The 16,640-nt window shown below is 58.6% G+C and overlaps 1 protein-coding gene across 3 annotated transcripts; it reads right to left on the bottom strand.

Moving 5' to 3' along the window:
• Positions 1-1,776: 1,776 nt before the first annotated feature.
• On the bottom strand, positions 1,777-14,034 carry KLHL21 (kelch like family member 21). Of its 3 annotated transcripts, none has more exons than XM_059039524.2 (4): positions 12,919-14,034; positions 10,203-10,608; positions 6,797-6,869; positions 1,777-5,023 (listed from the first exon to the last, which is right to left on the bottom strand). In XM_059039524.2, exons 1-4 carry the CDS (start codon positions 13,937-13,939, stop codon positions 4,730-4,732), a joined length of 1,794 nt encoding a protein of 597 aa, XP_058895507.1. In that variant the 5' UTR covers positions 13,940-14,034; the 3' UTR covers positions 1,777-4,729. The 3 variants fall into 3 exon arrangements, with proteins under 3 accessions (XP_058895507.1, XP_066874495.1, XP_066874500.1); XM_067018399.1 differs by lacking the exon at positions 1,777-5,023 and adding an exon at positions 7,590-7,692 and having other exon boundaries at positions 6,795-6,869; positions 12,919-14,012; XM_067018394.1 differs by lacking the exon at positions 6,797-6,869 and having other exon boundaries at positions 12,919-14,012.
• Positions 14,035-16,640: the final 2,606 nt, after the last annotated feature.

Below are 16,640 nucleotides of genomic sequence, written 5' to 3'. Positions count from 1 at the left end.
GGAAAAAGCGCTTGTGGGCTCGGGAGGCCAACTGCCTGCATCCCTGTTCCTTCCCAGCTTTTTGCTTTTTTTTTAAATTTTATTTATTTATTTTTGGCTGTGTTGTGTCTTCGTTTCTGTGCCAGGGCTCTCTCTAGTTGCGGCAAGTGGGGGCCGCTCTTCATCGCGGTGCGTGGGCCTCTCACTGTCACGGCCTCTCTCGTTGCGGAGCACAGGCTGCAGACGCGCAGGCTCAGTAGTTGTGGCTCACAGGCCTAGTTGCTCTGTGGCATGTGGGATCCTCCCAGAGCAGGGCTCGAACCCGTGTCCCCTGCATTAGCAGGCAGATTCTCAACCACTGCGCCACCAGTGAAACCCCTCCCCCCCCCATCTATTTTTTAGAGCTGTGACCCGAGGCAAGTGACTGAATGTTTCACTTCCTTACTTTTTAATGGAATTAGTAAGAGCGCTTGCTTCATAGATGAGGATTAAATGAGAAAGCCTGCTGTTCCAGTCCACTGCCGGGTAACAGATGACCCCAGAATTGCCCTCGGGGCCGGGGGCCAGATCTGCTCTCAAGATGGCTCGCTGGTGTGTCTGGCTAGTTGGCAGTGGCCGTGGGCCGGGGTGCCTCCCCATGGGCTGCCTGCACTCCCGCACAGCATGGTGGCTGGGTGCCGGGAGGAAGGTCGCAGCAGGCCAAAGCTGCAAGGCCTTTCTGTGACCTGGCCCTGGAGGTCAACAGTGCCACCCCTGCCGCGTTGTATTGGTCCAGGCAGTCACCAAAACGTCATTCCTTAGGTTCGAGGGGAGGGAGGAGTGTCAAAGAATCTGCACACGTTTACAGCTGCCCCCCCCCCCCCCCCAGAATAGTAAGTGATTCTGCCCTGTGCGTGGCACGGGGTGAGCGCAGAATCAGGGGCGGTGACAGCTGCGACCCCAAGAGCTCGCGTCAGCCATCACTTAACGCCTCATCGCTGGAGGATTCTTGAGGCACCGGCCCCGCGCTATGCTCAATACCTCCCAGGGTTCGAGGAGGAAAACTCCACCTGAGACCCAGAAGCCCTCCAACCATCTTTCTTTTCACTCCTTGCCCACTAGGGAGCTCAGATGTAAAGACAGGTAAAAATATTCTAGTGTGGTAACTGCCAGCCAGGTCAGGAGCCACCTCAGATCTGGCAAGGCGACCGAGGTAAACCATGGCCTCCCGATGCCCCCTTCCCGGCCCGGCACTGGCCGCTTCCTCGGGTTCCGTGGGCTTGCAGATGTGAGGAGTGCTCCGTGCTTCACGGCCTCTTCCGGGAGGGACGCTGCTCTATTTTAAGCGTTCAGCCCCTCCCGCCAGGTCCAAGAGACAGGGATCTCGTCACCTTTTAGCACCACCCCTTCGCGGGGGGGCGGGGGGGCGGGGGGGCGGGGGGGGGAGCAAGGCCGGGCACAGTGCCCAGAGGTGGAGTCAGGAGGTTGACACAGCTTTTGGGCAGGTGAGCCGTGGCCTCAGCCACCCACGTTTCTCCCACCTCCAGGGCTCGGCCTCCTCTCTTCCACTACCTCCTGCCTTGTGATGATTGAGACAAGAAAGGGCCTTAAAGGGTTTGCCCCCAAAACCATTAGCATGAGCCCTGGACGCCCCGAACTCTGCCCCTTTCCCTGCTAGCACAGGGGCGGCCCCATTAGTTAAGGAACATGAAGCACGTGCTCCTCAATACTACTTTTCTCCCCTCCCCCACGCGCCTGGCCTCAGCCCAAAGGCTCCAAGACCCGGCAGAAGCAGGATAGACGCAATGACTCCAAATATATAGGAAACATTTTTATTTCAAAAAGTTAGCGTACTGAAGGCATCCTAAAACCTTCAACAGGATCCTGGACACGTAAGCCTACCGAACGGACAAATAAATACACAAATCTGCCCCAAACTCTGGGGCTGGCACTGGATGTCGGACGCTGGAGGGAGACCGTCCTAGTCCAGAAGAGTCTCTGAGGTCATATAAATATAGAATACTTTATAGCAGTAGGTCAGCATTAAATACAAGTCACTGAACTTTCATAACTTGTCTCATAGGCTGAAAAAGTTGTGTACATCTGACGTGTAGAGACAGTCCCTCCCCGGCTGGCCCAGCCCGTCAGCGCACAGGCCTGCGTGAGTGATGGGAACCCGTGCCTACGAGGAGCGGGCAGGGAAGGGAGGAGGTGTCTCTCAAGGGCCGTCCCCAGTCCCGGACCTCCAGGGGGAGCCTGCCGTTGTCCAGGCTGCTGCGTCCCCTTCCCGTCTTTGGTCTTTTAACCCAAAGACAGGGTCTGCGGGGTGGGGACCTGGGTCGTTCTAGAGTGAACACCACTGGCCCCCTGCCCCCCCAAACCATCATCTGAGCAGCCACCAGAGAGCGGGGTGGTCGGTCAACACAGTGAAGTACCAAAAATGCAGGAAAGACCAGACAAAGGCCCGGGCCCAGGCACCAGACCTGCCGCGGTGGGTGACAAAGGCTTGTTTATATGAGAACATGAGTGTCTGCAGCCCCCTGGTCCCAGCAAAAGCCTGCCCTGCCTTCTGGCGCTGCCAGGGCCCTTTACAGAGCCGGCACCAGGAGGGAGTCTCTCCCGGGAGATCGAGCTCCCCCCACCCCTGCCCGTGACGTGCCACAGAAGTTATCACCACACCTCTCTGCGTGGCCTGTCACACCCACCGGGCGGGGCACAGTCTGGCACCGCGCTTGGTGACGGGCATATAACCGGGGCTCCATCAGTCCCGTGCAGCCCTGCCTTGTCGCCCCCCTGCCACAGACAGGAGTCGAGCCATCACGCCTGGGCAGCATCTGCCTGCGGGGAACCCGAGTCGGCCACCCCATGGAGCCCGGCGCCTCTGGGTGGGCTCAGCTCGCCAGGCAGCCCCCTGGCCTACAAGAGAGGTCTCAGTAACCCCTGGGAAGTGAAGTGAGGGCTGTGGAGAGGGAGCAACTAGGGCTGCGACCACCCTAGGGGGAGGGGCAGGCGAGCCCCAACTCACCAAGGGAGGACACTCAGACCAGGAGGGGTGACCTGGGGGAGGGTCCCCAAGGGAGCAGAGGGCCGAGCGTCCACCCTGGCCAAGGCCTGAGGCAGGAAGTACCAGCCCCGCACCCCCTGCCTTCCCCCTGCCTGCCACACCGGGACCTCGGAGTGGCCCGCTGAGCCACAGCACAAGGCCAATGGAAGCGCTGGCTGTGAGCTGTGGCCGCTCCAGCAGGGGTTCCAGAGCAAGACGGCTGACCTGACAGCGGCGGCCCCCCACCAGGGCTCCTAGAGGGACGAGGGATGCGGGAGGGAAGGCAGGGTCCGGCCCGACAGCCCCAGAGCTTCTGGCCAGCCAAAGGGTTTTAAGTGCCACTTGTGAACCGATGGTGAGAAAACTCTTTTTCTTGGTAAGCACACACTGATGAACGTTTACCTAACAAGGAAAACGTAACCGCCCTCCCCTCTGCAAGGGAAGGAGGACAAATTCAAGCAAAGGCTACTTTGGAAACCGTGAGAGGACAAGACCACCAATTCACACTCCTCAGAGAAAGAAAACCAAGGATGTGACACCAGCTACGGGGGGTTCCCAGGAGCTCCCCTTGCCACCCTCCTGGAGAAGCCTGGGCTTCTGAGGAGCTTCAGGCACCCTCCCACCCTGCAGAAAGCTTCGGCAGCGGGATGGGGAGAGGTTAACAATCAAACCAACCGCACCCTGTTTCTAGCTGCCTCCCCCGCTTCTACGGAAGGGCCAACTGTGTCTGAAACCTTGTGACCACCTGCTGAGGCTGCCCCGGCCCGGGCTTCCTTGAGAAGCAACAGGACCCTCCGCTCATGGGCCGCAAGGGCGCAGGCGCCTGCAGCTGTCTGCCTGGCTGGGCTTCAGCGACAAAGTCCCCAGGCCTCCCGGTGAGGAGCTATGACCTTGCACTTTCGTCCTCTGCCGAACTGGCCTGGGACCAAGGGCCTGGAGGCCCCCAAGCCAGGTGGGGCTACACCAGCTGGCGGGTGTGTGGACAGGGACACCCAGCACGCGCGGCGGCCCAGGTCCACTGGAGACAGAAAACACTCAGCAGGTCCCTCTGGGCCCCCATCAAGGCCACACGCCAGTCCATTCCCACTGCCCTGTGCCCCCAGGTCTGAGCTCACTTCCAGGAGGCCCACCCACGAGGGGTGTTTTGGTGCGAGACCCCAGCAGGGGCGAGGAGCTGGGCAGGCAGAGCCCCTGCATCTGGGGAGCTGGCTCGCCGGGTCTCTGGCACTGGCCATGGAGGATGGGAGCCCACTGCAGCCATCATCTGCCTGATTCTCGGTGCTCTGGGACAGCAGGGCCTGCAGGGAGGCCACTCTCACACTCTCCTGAAAGGACCCCTGCCCCTCCACTCATACCCAGAAGTGGCCCTCCTCTCCCAAGGGGGGAGCAAGTAGGCACAGGTGGTGGCTGCAGGAGGGGCACGTGCCTGCATTGGTGAGGTGGGCCTGCAGCGGGGGTGACTTACTGGAACCAGAGACGTGGTGGCGGAGGCAGCTCTTCCTGGACCAAGGGAGCGGCATTCACAACTGGCCTTGGCCCCGGCAGCTGTGACTCAGGCTCTAAACGCACGGAAACTCTCCAGCTGTCAGATCCTGAGGCTCGCTCGCTCGCTCGCCAGCCCCTGAGCCCACGCTCCAGCCGACCTGTCCCGGTGCACGAAGGATGGGGGTGCTGCCCCCTGAGGTGCTGGGTTACCTGCACCAAGGCCCTCCGCGGGCCGGGCCGGGGCTAGTGCAGCTCGCCGGGGTTCTGCGGCGGCCGGGGCCGGCCCACACCCATGTCGCTGCTGCCACTGTCCAGCTCAAAGCCACGCCCCCCCAAGGGCGTCTGGGGCATAAACTGGCGGAAGATGCTGACGCTGCCGTGCCAGAAGGTGGGTTCTGGGAGCCGTCCAACCACGCTCCACGCCCGGGTCTCTGGGTCGTAGGCCTCCACCACGTCGGAGAGTTCAAAGGTATTGTCGTAGCCCCCAGAGACGTAGAGCTTCCCTCCAAGGACGGCCAGGCTGCCCCCGACATGCACCTGTGGGCCAAGGGGGGCGGTGAGTGGAGGCTGGCAGCCAGGGCAGGGGCGAGCCCCAGGGCCCCCCTTCATGGGGAAGGTGCCTGGGGCCCTTGGGAGGGGCAGCCTTGGCACTTCCTACACCCCAGCTAGGACACAGGCGGCTCCATCCCCGGGGGTCACACGCCACAGCAGGTCTCTATGGTGGTCAAGGGGCCATGGAGGCACTCTCCCCGTGAGCAGCAACAGCCCTGCAAAGCAGGCATGACTGTTCTCCCCATCTTCCCCCACACCCAATTATTTATTTATTTTTGGCTGTAATGGGTTTTTGTTGCTGCACACGGGCTCTCTCTAGTTGCAGCGAGCGGGGGCTACTCTTCGTTGCGGTGCACGGGCTTCTCACTGCAGCGGCTTCTCTTGTTGTGCAGCACGGGCTCTAGGCACGTGGGCTTCAGTAGTTGTGGCTCGCGGGCTCTAGAGCACAGGCTCAGTAGTTGTGGCACATGGGCTTAGTTGCTCTACAGCATGTGGGATCTTCCCGGACCAGGGATCGAACCCGTTTCCCCTGCCGGTGCAGGCGGATTCTTAACCACTGAGCCACCAGGGAAGCCCTGTTCTCCCCCATCTTACAGATGGGAAAACTGAGCCTCACACAGCTGACAGCAGCAGAGCTGGGACTTGATCTAATGCCTGGGCTCTGAACCACGAGGCTGGACTATCCCATCTTTCCCAAGACTGCTATAATGGGTATGTGTATCTCATTATGGGGAAAACCAAAGTTATATTTCCTAACTGTTAAAGATGTTATTTATTTTATTAAAAAAAATTTTTTTTTTTTGGCGGCTGTGCTGCGTGGCTTGTGGGATATCTCAGTCCCCTGACTAGAAATTGAACCTGGGCCCTTGGCAGTGAAAGTGAGGAGTCTTAACCACTGGACTGCCAGGGAATTCCCCTAAAGATGTTAAATAAGCTGTAGAGGTATCAGGACAGCAGGTTTGGAAATTTTTTTTGTGTTTTTTTTTGGCCACTCTGCACAGCTTGCTTGCAGGATCTTAGTTCCCTGACCAGGGATCAAACCCATGCCCCCTGCGGTGGACATGCTAACCACTGGACCACCAGAGAACTCCCAGGTTTGGAAATTTTAAGGAAGACAGAAAATAAAGATATAGGCGGGTGTAGATGTGTATCTGGGACTAAGGAGATTGCTCAGGTAGCCAAAAGCCACCTAGCCTTCCTGGCTCTATCACACTGTCAAACTCAGCACCCTCTTCTCAATCAGCAAAGAGAGGTGAGACCCCATTAAGCAGCAAAAGTGTGGGTACACAGCAGGTGCTAAATAAGTGCACTCCCACGGTCAATCCCCAAAGACCTCCTTGTCTGACCTCACCCCTCTGTCGCCCCCTCGTTCACTCTTCTTCAGCCACAGTAGGCTGAGGGCTTGTTCCATGAACACACCAGGCATGCCCTGCCCCAGGGCCTTTGCACTTGCTGTCCCTCTGTGGAACACTTCCCCAGCGTGCTCTCTGGCTCATGGCAGGTACTCAATGAACACTGGTCCGAATGGATGAACTCACTAAGCTGTGTGACCCTGGCATCTTATTTAAGGTCTCTGTTTCAGTGACCCTCGAGTACAGGTTGAGGACAATGCCAGCCCTCTGTTCAGGAACGCAACACCAGGAAAGGGCCCGACACAGGGCCCTGCCCACCAGGACTACACCCCAAACTTACGCTGACACTTTGGTTGGAAACTAGGACCAGCCTGTGCTCCCATTGCTGGCGTGTCTGCAAACTTACCTGATTCATGGATGGGATCTTATCCCATTCGTTCTTGGTGGGGTTATATACGTCCACCTCAGCAGAGTCGTCCCTGGGGAGTGGAGGGGGGGAAGGAGGAGGAAGAATGGGTCAGAGTGACTAGGCAGCACCTGAGTGTGAAGGGCTGGAGGGAAGGGTCCTCCGGGCCCATCTCCTTTGGGGACCTCTGTGATGCTACCTGGTAGCTCACCGGCCAGTGGGACCCTATCCCTGGTTTGCAGCGGCTGATTTCAGGCACCCACACCTATCTGACCTGGGCTCTGAGGCCTGAACCCAGCCACGCTCCACAAACCCAAAGATCGTGCTCTCGGGTGCTGCAACGCTTCCCCACAGCCCGGCACCCACACAGCTGCCCCTCCCTTCGCTGTGGTCACCCAGCCTGGCCTCAGATCTTGAACTGATAGTGGGCCCTCCCACCAGTCTCAACTCACCCTTCCTCGGCTCACCTGTGCCACCTCTCAGGACAGCCTTCCATGGCTGACCAGTCTAGGCCAGGCCTCCCGGCCCACCGCACAGCCCCCGTGCCCTGGACCGCTGCTCGGCCACTGCCCTCCCACCACCGTCAGTCCTTCGATCCCACGCCACTCACTGCTGCACCCTACGTGCCCGGCAGGGTGACCAGCGGCCCAGGAATAAGGACACCAGCACTGCCCTCCCCTTTGGGCCCAGGCTCCTTCCATCCTGTCTGACAGGCTCCCGATCCCTGCAACACAAGGCTCAAAGGCACAGCCTTGAAAAACAAAGACACTACCCCCCAAATAGGAGTACTGACCGTAACGATGGTCACAGGTCAGGGGTCAGCAGGAAGGCCAGAGAGTAAATATTTCAGGGCTTGCCAAGGAGACAGTCTCTGTAGCAGGTCCCCAGCGCTGAAGCTGAGAACAAATGCAGCCACAGTCGTATAAACAGAGGGGCTGGCTGCATCCCCATAAAACCTTAGTTATGGACACAAATTTGAATTTCACATAACTTTTCACATGTCACGAAGTATTACTCTCACTTTGATTTTCTCCTCCCGCCACAGAACGTAAAAGCCATCCTGAGTTTGTGGCGCATAAGATGCTAATTGATATGGGAATCCGCTGGGCTGCCCCCCGACCCCTGCAGAGACACAGGAGCTGCAGCCAGAAGGTGCCAGGCTGGATGAGGCTCTCTCGGCTTCTGCCTCCGCGGGCGCCAGCACAGCCCAGCCCGGGAGCCACGTCAAGTGGGGACCGAGGCGGAGCGCCGCTGGAGGCGGGGGCCGGCGGTCGCTGCTCACGGCCCAGGGCAGCGGCAACCCACAGGCTGACGCCCCCGCGCAGCGTGGACCCTCCCTGGGGACCGGAGCCACCCCGACAGGCGGCACTCTGAGCAGTGCGATGCGGCCGAGGGGCCAGCGTGCGTGGACAGGGCGCGGGGACGCCCAGGCGCACGAGACCCAGGCCCCTGGCCTCGCCCCCACTCTCAGCTGAGGCCAGGCCCCCACTACTCAACAGGCTGCCCTTCTAGACCACTCACCCTCCCGGCCGGTCTGGTGGTGGCAGTGCGCAGTGAGCAGGGCTGAGCCCACCTCCCGGGGCCCCCATGGCTCAGGCGACCCTGTACAAAGGCTCACAGGGGACCTGGGGGGGCACCCTAATGCTCACACGTGGGGCCGTTCAGCAGCTGACCAGTGACCCCGACCAGGAGGGGGAAGGCACAGGGGCCTTCCCTCCAAAGACCGGTCCTTGGGCACCTCTTGTTCTAGGACCACAGCGGAGGGGGTGGGGGATAAGGGGAGGACGTTCTCGAAGTCGCACAGCCTGGAACTGCCACGAGGGGCCGAGGCCCAGGTTCAGGCACCCTCGAGTTGTATTTATAGCCATGTCCACCCCCATCTTTGAAGACACGGCTTGGGGGAGGGAGAGCCGAAGGGTCAGATGATGTTTTATGACGGGACTGGGAGCGGGCTGGGATTCTGGGGCTTTCTCAGAGCAGATCTTCACTTCCTAGGATACGGGGAGGCCTGGCCCCTTGGCCACCTGCGTGACAAGCCACACCACCTCAGTTCCAAATGTGTTCTCCCCGAAAGCCTGGGAAGGCGCCTCGAGTCTGGGGGAGGGGCAGCTCAGACAGCGAGGGGCCGTGGGCCGAGAAGAACAGTGTCCCCGTCCTCAGAGGCTCCCAATTCAAAGTCGCAGGCGGAAAGGGGACAGAGGGGATGGCCGTTCACACCTTACCCTTCCCTCCTGGTCCCGTGGCTTCAGGCAGGCTCCAGGCCAGGGAGGGGAGCAGCCCGCACACGCACCTACAAGCATGTATGTACGTGCACACGTACGCAGGAGCTGCGAGCAGCGGCTGGGAGCCCCTAGTTCCTTGGACACCTACTGGCCCATCAGGAGGGGACGTTTCGCTGTGACAAGCCATCGAGGCTCACAGATGCACGGTGACCCATCGGCCGCCCAGCTCCGCTGCAGGCTGCCGAGGCCATAGCCTGGCCCAGGGAGGCTGTGATGTGCTGACAGCACGTGGCACCTGGGCTGGATGTCCTTGGTTTTAACCGTGTGCCACGACTTCAAGCCTGTGGCTGTGAGCAAGTCCCTCACCCCTCTGAGTCTCTGTTTTGCCACCTGTGAAATGGGGATGCCAGAGGTGCCCATCTCAGCAGACAGTCAGCTGTGAAAATGCCCATGAAACAGGCAACCAGAGCTCGGTCCATTGGGGACCCCAACAGGCTAACTACTGTCATTGTTCCCACAGGCAGCTCTGTGCCCGCTCAGTGCCAGGCTTCTCCCTGGTCCTGGGTGGCTGCGCGATCTTTGGAGAACAGCATTCTTTCAGCAAGACTCACCAGCCCTCCCTGTGCCAGGCCATGCGGAAAAGGAAAGACAGAGCCTGCGGACACGCACTGAACGTACAAGCGCTGCTTTCTGCAGAGGGGGCGGGGCTGATCCCTCCGCCTGGCACCAGCCCGCTGGTGAGCAAGGGGTCCCGCTATCAAGGCCACCCCACCCCAAAGACTCAAGTGTCCAGAAAGCTCTCCTCTGGTCTGTTTAAGATTCAGACTCCCTCTCAGGTGTAGGTGTGGCCTTTTAGTAAAGGGCACGTGAGACAAACAAGGGCTTTTAGTGGGACCCACCAGGCGAAGTCCAGCCAAAGAGACACAATTGATTCAGCTGCTATGAATCTCAGAAAGTTCTCTGCGAGGACCTAGCTCCATCCCACTTGGGATCCTCAGAGGCCACAGAAACCGTTCTAAAGAATGGGGGGCAGAACAAAGGCTCCGGGTCAGACAGACCCAGCCCTAGAGCCCAGTGTGGCCTCAGTTTCCTCATCTGTGAAATGGGGAGAACAGTAAAGATGAGCTTAGCACAGGACCTGGTAAAAAAAGATCACGCAGTGGCCTTGGCCCCCAAGGACTCACCTGATGAAGTACATGAGTCCATTCAGAGTCACTGTCTTGGGGGCAAAGGACCAGGGCGGGAGCTGGCCGCAGTCCACCAGCGACCATAGGTCCACGTCTGGGTTGTAGCACTGCATCACCATGGTCTCCTTGCCGGCCAGGGAGCCGATGGCGTAGAGCCGGCCTCGGCAGGCCGTGGTGGAACAATTGTCCATGGGGTAGGTCATGGGCTGCAGGGCCTCCCAGGAGTCGGTGGTGTGGTCGTAGCGCTCCGTGCTGTCTGCGGCCACCACGTACAGCAGCCCATCCAGCACGGAGGAGCTGTGGTACTCCCGGGCCTTCAGCATGGGCGCCACCTCCGTCCACTCGTTCACGCTTGAGTTGTACCTCCACACGCAGTCGTAGAGCCGGGAGCCATCGGACCCGCCTGCCGGGGCAGACAACGTGCAGATGGTCAGCCCACACGGACTCAGGGTGATTCACGCACCCGCGATTCCCTGGATTTCTGAGAGGGGGAAAGAGAGCCCTCTCATCTCGGGGGAGGAATAACCCTCACCTGACTCCAGGCAAACACGCATCGTCTCCCACCAAGGCTGGGCCAGGGGCCCCAGCAATGCCTAGGCTGACCGCTGCCCAGGAGGACGGCCATAAGAGCACCACCAAATCTCCACGGGCCAAGCCAAGGCCCAGGGGCCGCCATTCTAAGTAAACAGCAATCTCAGTCTGGACCCCCGCACAAGCGGTCAAACACCTCAGCTGGACTGGGGCACCAGGTCTTAGGGTCCATGCTCCTGGGAGCTCCACAGAGCATGTGGGTGGGGGGCCCGGGGACTTGTTCACCCAATTCTAGGCTTCCCGGGCAGCCCCGAGCCAAGGCTGTGCCAGGATGAGTTGGGAGGAGATCTACAGCACCCTGCAGGCAAGAAACCTAACACAGAAAGTGATGCTACGGGGACTTCCCTGGCGGTCCAGTGGTTAAGACTCTGCACTTCCACTGCAGGGGGCCCGGGTTCAATCCCTGGTTGGGAACCAAGACCCTGCATGGTGAGGCAAAGAAAAAAAAGAAAGTGATGCTATCAGTGGACTTCTGGGGTTGTATTTCTTGATTTATAGGCAAGTCACTGACATGTTTTGTTTGGAAAAACTCATCGAGCTGTACAAGTATGATGTATGCTTTTCTGTCTATATTTCAAAGAAAAGGCTTAAAACCAACCAAACAAAGCCCAGTGGTACTGGCTATAGCCACAAATTAAACCAGGCTCACACTAGAATTCCCACAGTCTGAAGGGACCCCAGGAAGCCTGGGGGTTGTGTTCCTCTACTGCCCCCAAGGCTGGGGCCACAGGGCAGAGCAGAGCCGGCCTGACACTCTATCCGGTTCATAGCCCTGAGCTTTTAGAGGGAGACGGCAGGGTCCCTGTAAAGTCCTCTCTGCCTGCCTTCTTCCTTCTAAAGAAGAACTGTGTCAAAGGCAGCTGAAGCCTTCTTCCTTCCAAAGGAGAACCGTGTCAAAGGCAGCTGAAGTCGCTTTCTCATCCCCCTGCCCCGTGAAATTCCCTGGAGGCAGCTGTAGGGGCCGACTCAGCCACCTGTCTAAATCCAGAGGATTAGCTGCTCAGCTGAGACATTTATGGAAGGGTGTGCAAAGTTGGGGCGAGTCTGACCAGTTCTGGGAGTTCACCGGCCAGACTTCTGTGGTGGGAGGGTGGGGATGGTGGTCCCCAGACAACACAGGGCCAACCTCAGGTTGGAAAGGGACTGATTCTGGCAGATTCCCGCAGAGGCTGGACCTGGAGCTGCAGGCCCAGGAAGCTGTGGCCACAGAGCCGAGCCTGTCCTTAGGCCGGGACGCGCCCCACTTGTCAGCTCAGAGCCGGCTTTCTCTGGACCGTGCCAGGCTGGACACAGCGCTGTGATGGCACAGCCGGGGCCTCCCTGCCTGATCCAGCCCTCTGCAGGCCCCAAGTGCAGGCTTGGTCGGTTCTTTCCTTATATAGCCGTCACACAGACCGCCCCTCCTCACCCCACTCAAGGAGGTAGACTCATGTTTGAACTGGGACTTATCTTTAACGAAAAATGTGGGAGATGCCCAGGACTAGGGCGGGCTGGGACACGCCCAGCATGACTCGGCAGTGTTTTGGGGTTTGGGCCAAGTAGCTGGAAGAAAACCGCTTAGCATGTGACTCTGTTTACAGTCGCTGGGCAGGGAGCAGCCTAAACACCACGTGACCCAAGCGCGGGGCCTAGGTGCAAGCCCTGTCACTGGTGATCAAGTGTGCTGCTCAGCCATGAGGGCGAAACCCCCCGTGGGGGGCGGGGGGGAGAATGGATGTATCCCAGGGCGTCAGTCCCTGGCCCGTCCCCAGATTCCTTAGGGAGAAAAAGAAAGCACTCATTGTGCAGGGCGACTGCCCCACTGTCCTGCAACCTAATGGGGGCACCACCCGGGCAAGGAGGCGGCTGCCTAGGCAGGTCCTGCGTGCTGGGAAGAGACCCACGAACAGCTACTTGTCCCACTCACACAAGGGGTTCTTCTTCTAGATCTTAAGTATCAACCTTAGAAACGTACGTGCGTGCCAGCCTGGGGGAGGAGGGGGAAGGGAAGTGGCCTCTTGCACCCAGCTGCGGTCTCGGGGTTCCAGGTATTGTGGGTTCTCCTGCAGGTGGATGTATTCCCCCAGCGGGGCGGGGGTCCGGGCGGCCCAGAGTCCTCCTGACCAGCCCCCAGCCCACTCACCCGTCACGTAGATGTCGTTGCCCAGCGCCACGATGCTGTAGCCCCCGCCCAGGTGGTCAGGGAACTCGGCCAAGTAGCGCCACTGGCCCGTCTGCGGATTGTAGCAGTCGACGGTGACCAGCTCGTCGCAGTCCTGGTCGCAGCCGCCCACCAGCACGAGGATCTCCGCGAGGCCGGTGGAGGGGCGCGGGCGCATCCGGGGGCAGGGCCCGCGGTCGTGGCGGTCGTAGCGCGCCGCCTGGAAGTCGCGCGCCTCGCGCAGCAGGCGCAGGCAGGGCGGGCAGCGGGCCACCAGCGGCTCGGCCTCGACGTGAGCCAGCAGGTAGAAGCGGCGCACGAAAGGCAGGCGCACGGCCTCGAGCAGTTGCGGCCAGTGCCCGGCGCGCCGCGGCGGGTCGGCGCGCACCCAGCGCAGCGCCAGCTGGTAGGCGGCCTCCTCCTTAGGCACGCACAGCCCGTCGTCTCGCAGGTAGCGCAGCAGCCGCGCCAAGGGCAGCCGCTCCAGCTGCTCGGCGCCCAGCTCGCCCACGTGGCGCAGGATGAAGCGCTGCGCCGCGCTCGCCAGCCCCGCGCAGCTGAAGGCCTCAGCGAAGTCCTGCATGTCCAGGCAGTTGGTCAGGTCGAGCTGCTGCTGCAGGAAGGCGCCGCACGCCTCCTTCACGGCCGGGAACTGCAGCAGGTCGGCGGCGCGCAGCAGCGGCTCGGCGTTGTCGCCGCTCACCGCCACGCGGCCCGTGTAGCTGAAGTCGAGCAGCAGCTGCAGCATGTCGGGCGGCACGCCGTGCAGGCGCACCCGCTCAGCGCGGCTCTCGCGCAGCTGCCCGGCGAACATGGCGCGGAAGTAGGGGCTGGCGGCCGCCAGCACGGCGCGGTGCGCCGGGAAGTCGCGCCCTCCCGCTGCCTCCAGGGTCACGTCCAGGAACTTGCGCTCGGCGCGGAGCTGGCTCAGGCCGCGCAGTAGGCTCAGCGCGTGCGCAGGGTCCGAGAAGGGGAGTACGGCTAGGGGCGCCGGCCGCTCCATGGCGCCTTGGCTGGGGGCGCGGGGCCGCTGCGCGAGCGCGGTGCTCGGAAAATCCGCCGCCAGGGCCTGCGGGAGAGACACTGGGATCTGGTCACCGCGGCTATAAATAGGGCCGGGCGCCTCGGCCTCCGGGGGGCGGGGCCTGGAGGGCGGGGCGTTGCCGGTACCACCCACTTAACCCCTTCGGGCCCGGCGCTGCCGCCCGCCCTGCCACCCGGCTGAGCGCGCTGACTCGCCTCCCCTCGCTTGCTCCCGCCCCCGCGCTCCAGGCTGAGTCACCGCAGCCCGCGCCCGTTCCCTGTCTCCGCCCTTCCGGGGCTTCCTGCGGCCTCCCGCTGACGCCCGAGCCGGGGACACCGGGTGACAAGGGTCCTCTCCGAGGGGCGGCCCTGCCGTGCGCTGGGATCGGGGGCCTCCGGGGCCTGCCCACCACCCACTCGGGCCCGGCTGCTGAACAAAACCCGGTGGTGGCGGAGGAAGCCACCCCTTTCGCGCCAGACTTCCCAACTGCTCCCGGGCGACTCGGTACAATGGCTTTTTTTTTTTTTTTGAATTCCACTAGTTCCAAGGATTGCTAGTTAACCCTATCTCGGGACAGGTTTCAAACGACAGAATTTCTTTTTTTTTTACAATTCAGGAACACAGCAGGAACAAGTATAAGTTTTTTTAGGTGACGTTTTTTTCTTGGCGCATCCGTAAGGGACACGGGGCCAGATGCCAGGAATCTGCTCCACTGTGTTCCTGCAGGAGTTTCAAACTTGACTAAAGCGGTCGTTAACTTTCGTCAGCACAGAAGGCGCAGTTTTAGTTTCCGAGTCATAGAGACTCTTTCAGGCTCCTGAACTACCCTCTGAAGGGGTCATCCTGGCCTCCTCGCCCTTCCTCTCCTGGAAATGGAAGTGGGAAAAACAGAAATCAGGGTAGGAAAAATCCCTGAGGATTCGTCAGCATATACTATTAAGCTGAACAAAAAGCTGAAGCACCAGAAAATAATTCCAGGGAAAAAGTAGTTTTTCCTATTCCATCAGAGGGGCACTAGGTACCTGGGGGTCAGGTCCCTCAGCTCAAGGTCAGACAGGGGACTGCCTTAAAAACCAGGGGATGTGGCTGTTCAGAGATGTCACAGTCACGTGTGGGGTGACCATGAAGAAAGAAGTCTTCCTTGCTTTCGTTCCAATAGATAACAATGCCAGGACTGTGTTTTCACTGAAACCATATGAAAAAGTTCCCTCACTTGGAAGCCATTTTTTTCTTTAGTTTAATGTATGCTTTGCTCAGTTTTAGAAAAGACCCTTAAATGTATTGTTTGTAATGATAAAAATAAAGTTATATCTAAGTGTCTAAAAAAAAAAAGAAAGAAAGAAAAGGAAAGACCTTTATTCCACTTCTTGTGTTGCAGATGAAACCTGAGTTTCTGTTATTGGATAGCACCCCCCATGCCCCGTGGGCTTGGCAAAGACATTCCAGACAGCAGCCTCATTCCGCCCACGTGTGTCCCAGGGCAGGGCAGGCACACCAGGAGTTGCTGTCATTTCTTGGTTCCAGCTCAGTCGGCACAGCCTTTGGAGAAGACATCTTGGTTTTATTCCATCTCTGAGATGCAAACTGTAGGCTTTCTCTTCTACTTGTGAATCTCTCATCACCTTGCCGGGAGAAGGTATCTAGTCTAAATGTCAGCATGGGAAGCACAGGCCTAAGTCAGAAAACATTCAGGTACCCAGGCGGGCTGCCTGTTGCCCATAGATGGACTGTTCACACAGCTATTAACGGCAGCAGCAGCATTCCTGGGCCCAGGAGCCCGGCCAATAAGCTTACTTGCTCAGGCTTTGTGACAAGAAAGTCTAAGTAGCCAGGAAGTGGGATGTTTGTAGGGAAAAGTACTACAGTCCCTCTGGGTCAGAACTCATCCACCTGGTATAAATCAAATCTTTTAAATCAATAATGTTTCTATAGTTAAGAACCGAGTCCAGTTTTATGTATTCCTAACAACAGGGGGTTATTTAACTCATGTTTCAGCCTTACTCTGAAGAATAACGATGCAGTATTTATTGAAATGGAAAGATGTTCATGGTATAATGTCCAGCAATCTGATTACCCATAGTATGACCCCATTTGTTAATTAATTAATTTTTATTTTGGCCACGCGGTGCACACAGGATCTTAGCATGCGGGATCTTAGTTTCCTGACCAGGGATTGAACCCGTGCCCCATTTGTTATACGTGTTCGTATGCCTGCCAAAAAACTGTGAAGGTAACATTTTCTCTCTCTAGGTGGCTAGGTTTGTTTTGTTGTTTTTGCTTGCCTGCATTTTCTGTCTTTCTGTACTAAACATATATAACCTGTGTATTAAAGTAATATTAAAAGTTCAGAATAAAATGAAAAGTTCAGTTCTTGAGGAAAAAAAAGTATATTATTAATAGCCCAGACCTAACAGGAGATTATTTGAAGCCATGTGTGTATGTCTGAGTCAATAAAGGAATGTGGTTAGAAGAGAAAGGAACAGATTTAGACTTATCAGCTGTGTTTGGAATTTTGAATACCCTGCTCACCCAAGCATGCTATTTAGTTCCCTTTTTTTGCTCGTTAATCTCATGTGTTCAAAATGGGAACGTGAGAAATTCATTCCCTGCAGTGTGACAATGTGATGGATACAGTCAGCAAACTGTATTAACTAAGGGCATTTAAACCTCTCAAATATCG

The sequence above is a fragment of the Kogia breviceps genome, chromosome 1, assembly GCF_026419965.1.
Source record: "Kogia breviceps isolate mKogBre1 chromosome 1, mKogBre1 haplotype 1, whole genome shotgun sequence".
Taxonomy (NCBI): Eukaryota; Metazoa; Chordata; class Mammalia; order Artiodactyla; family Physeteridae; genus Kogia; species Kogia breviceps.
Note: the sequence above shows the minus strand (reverse complement) of the source record. Positions and strands in the feature narration are given on the sequence as shown.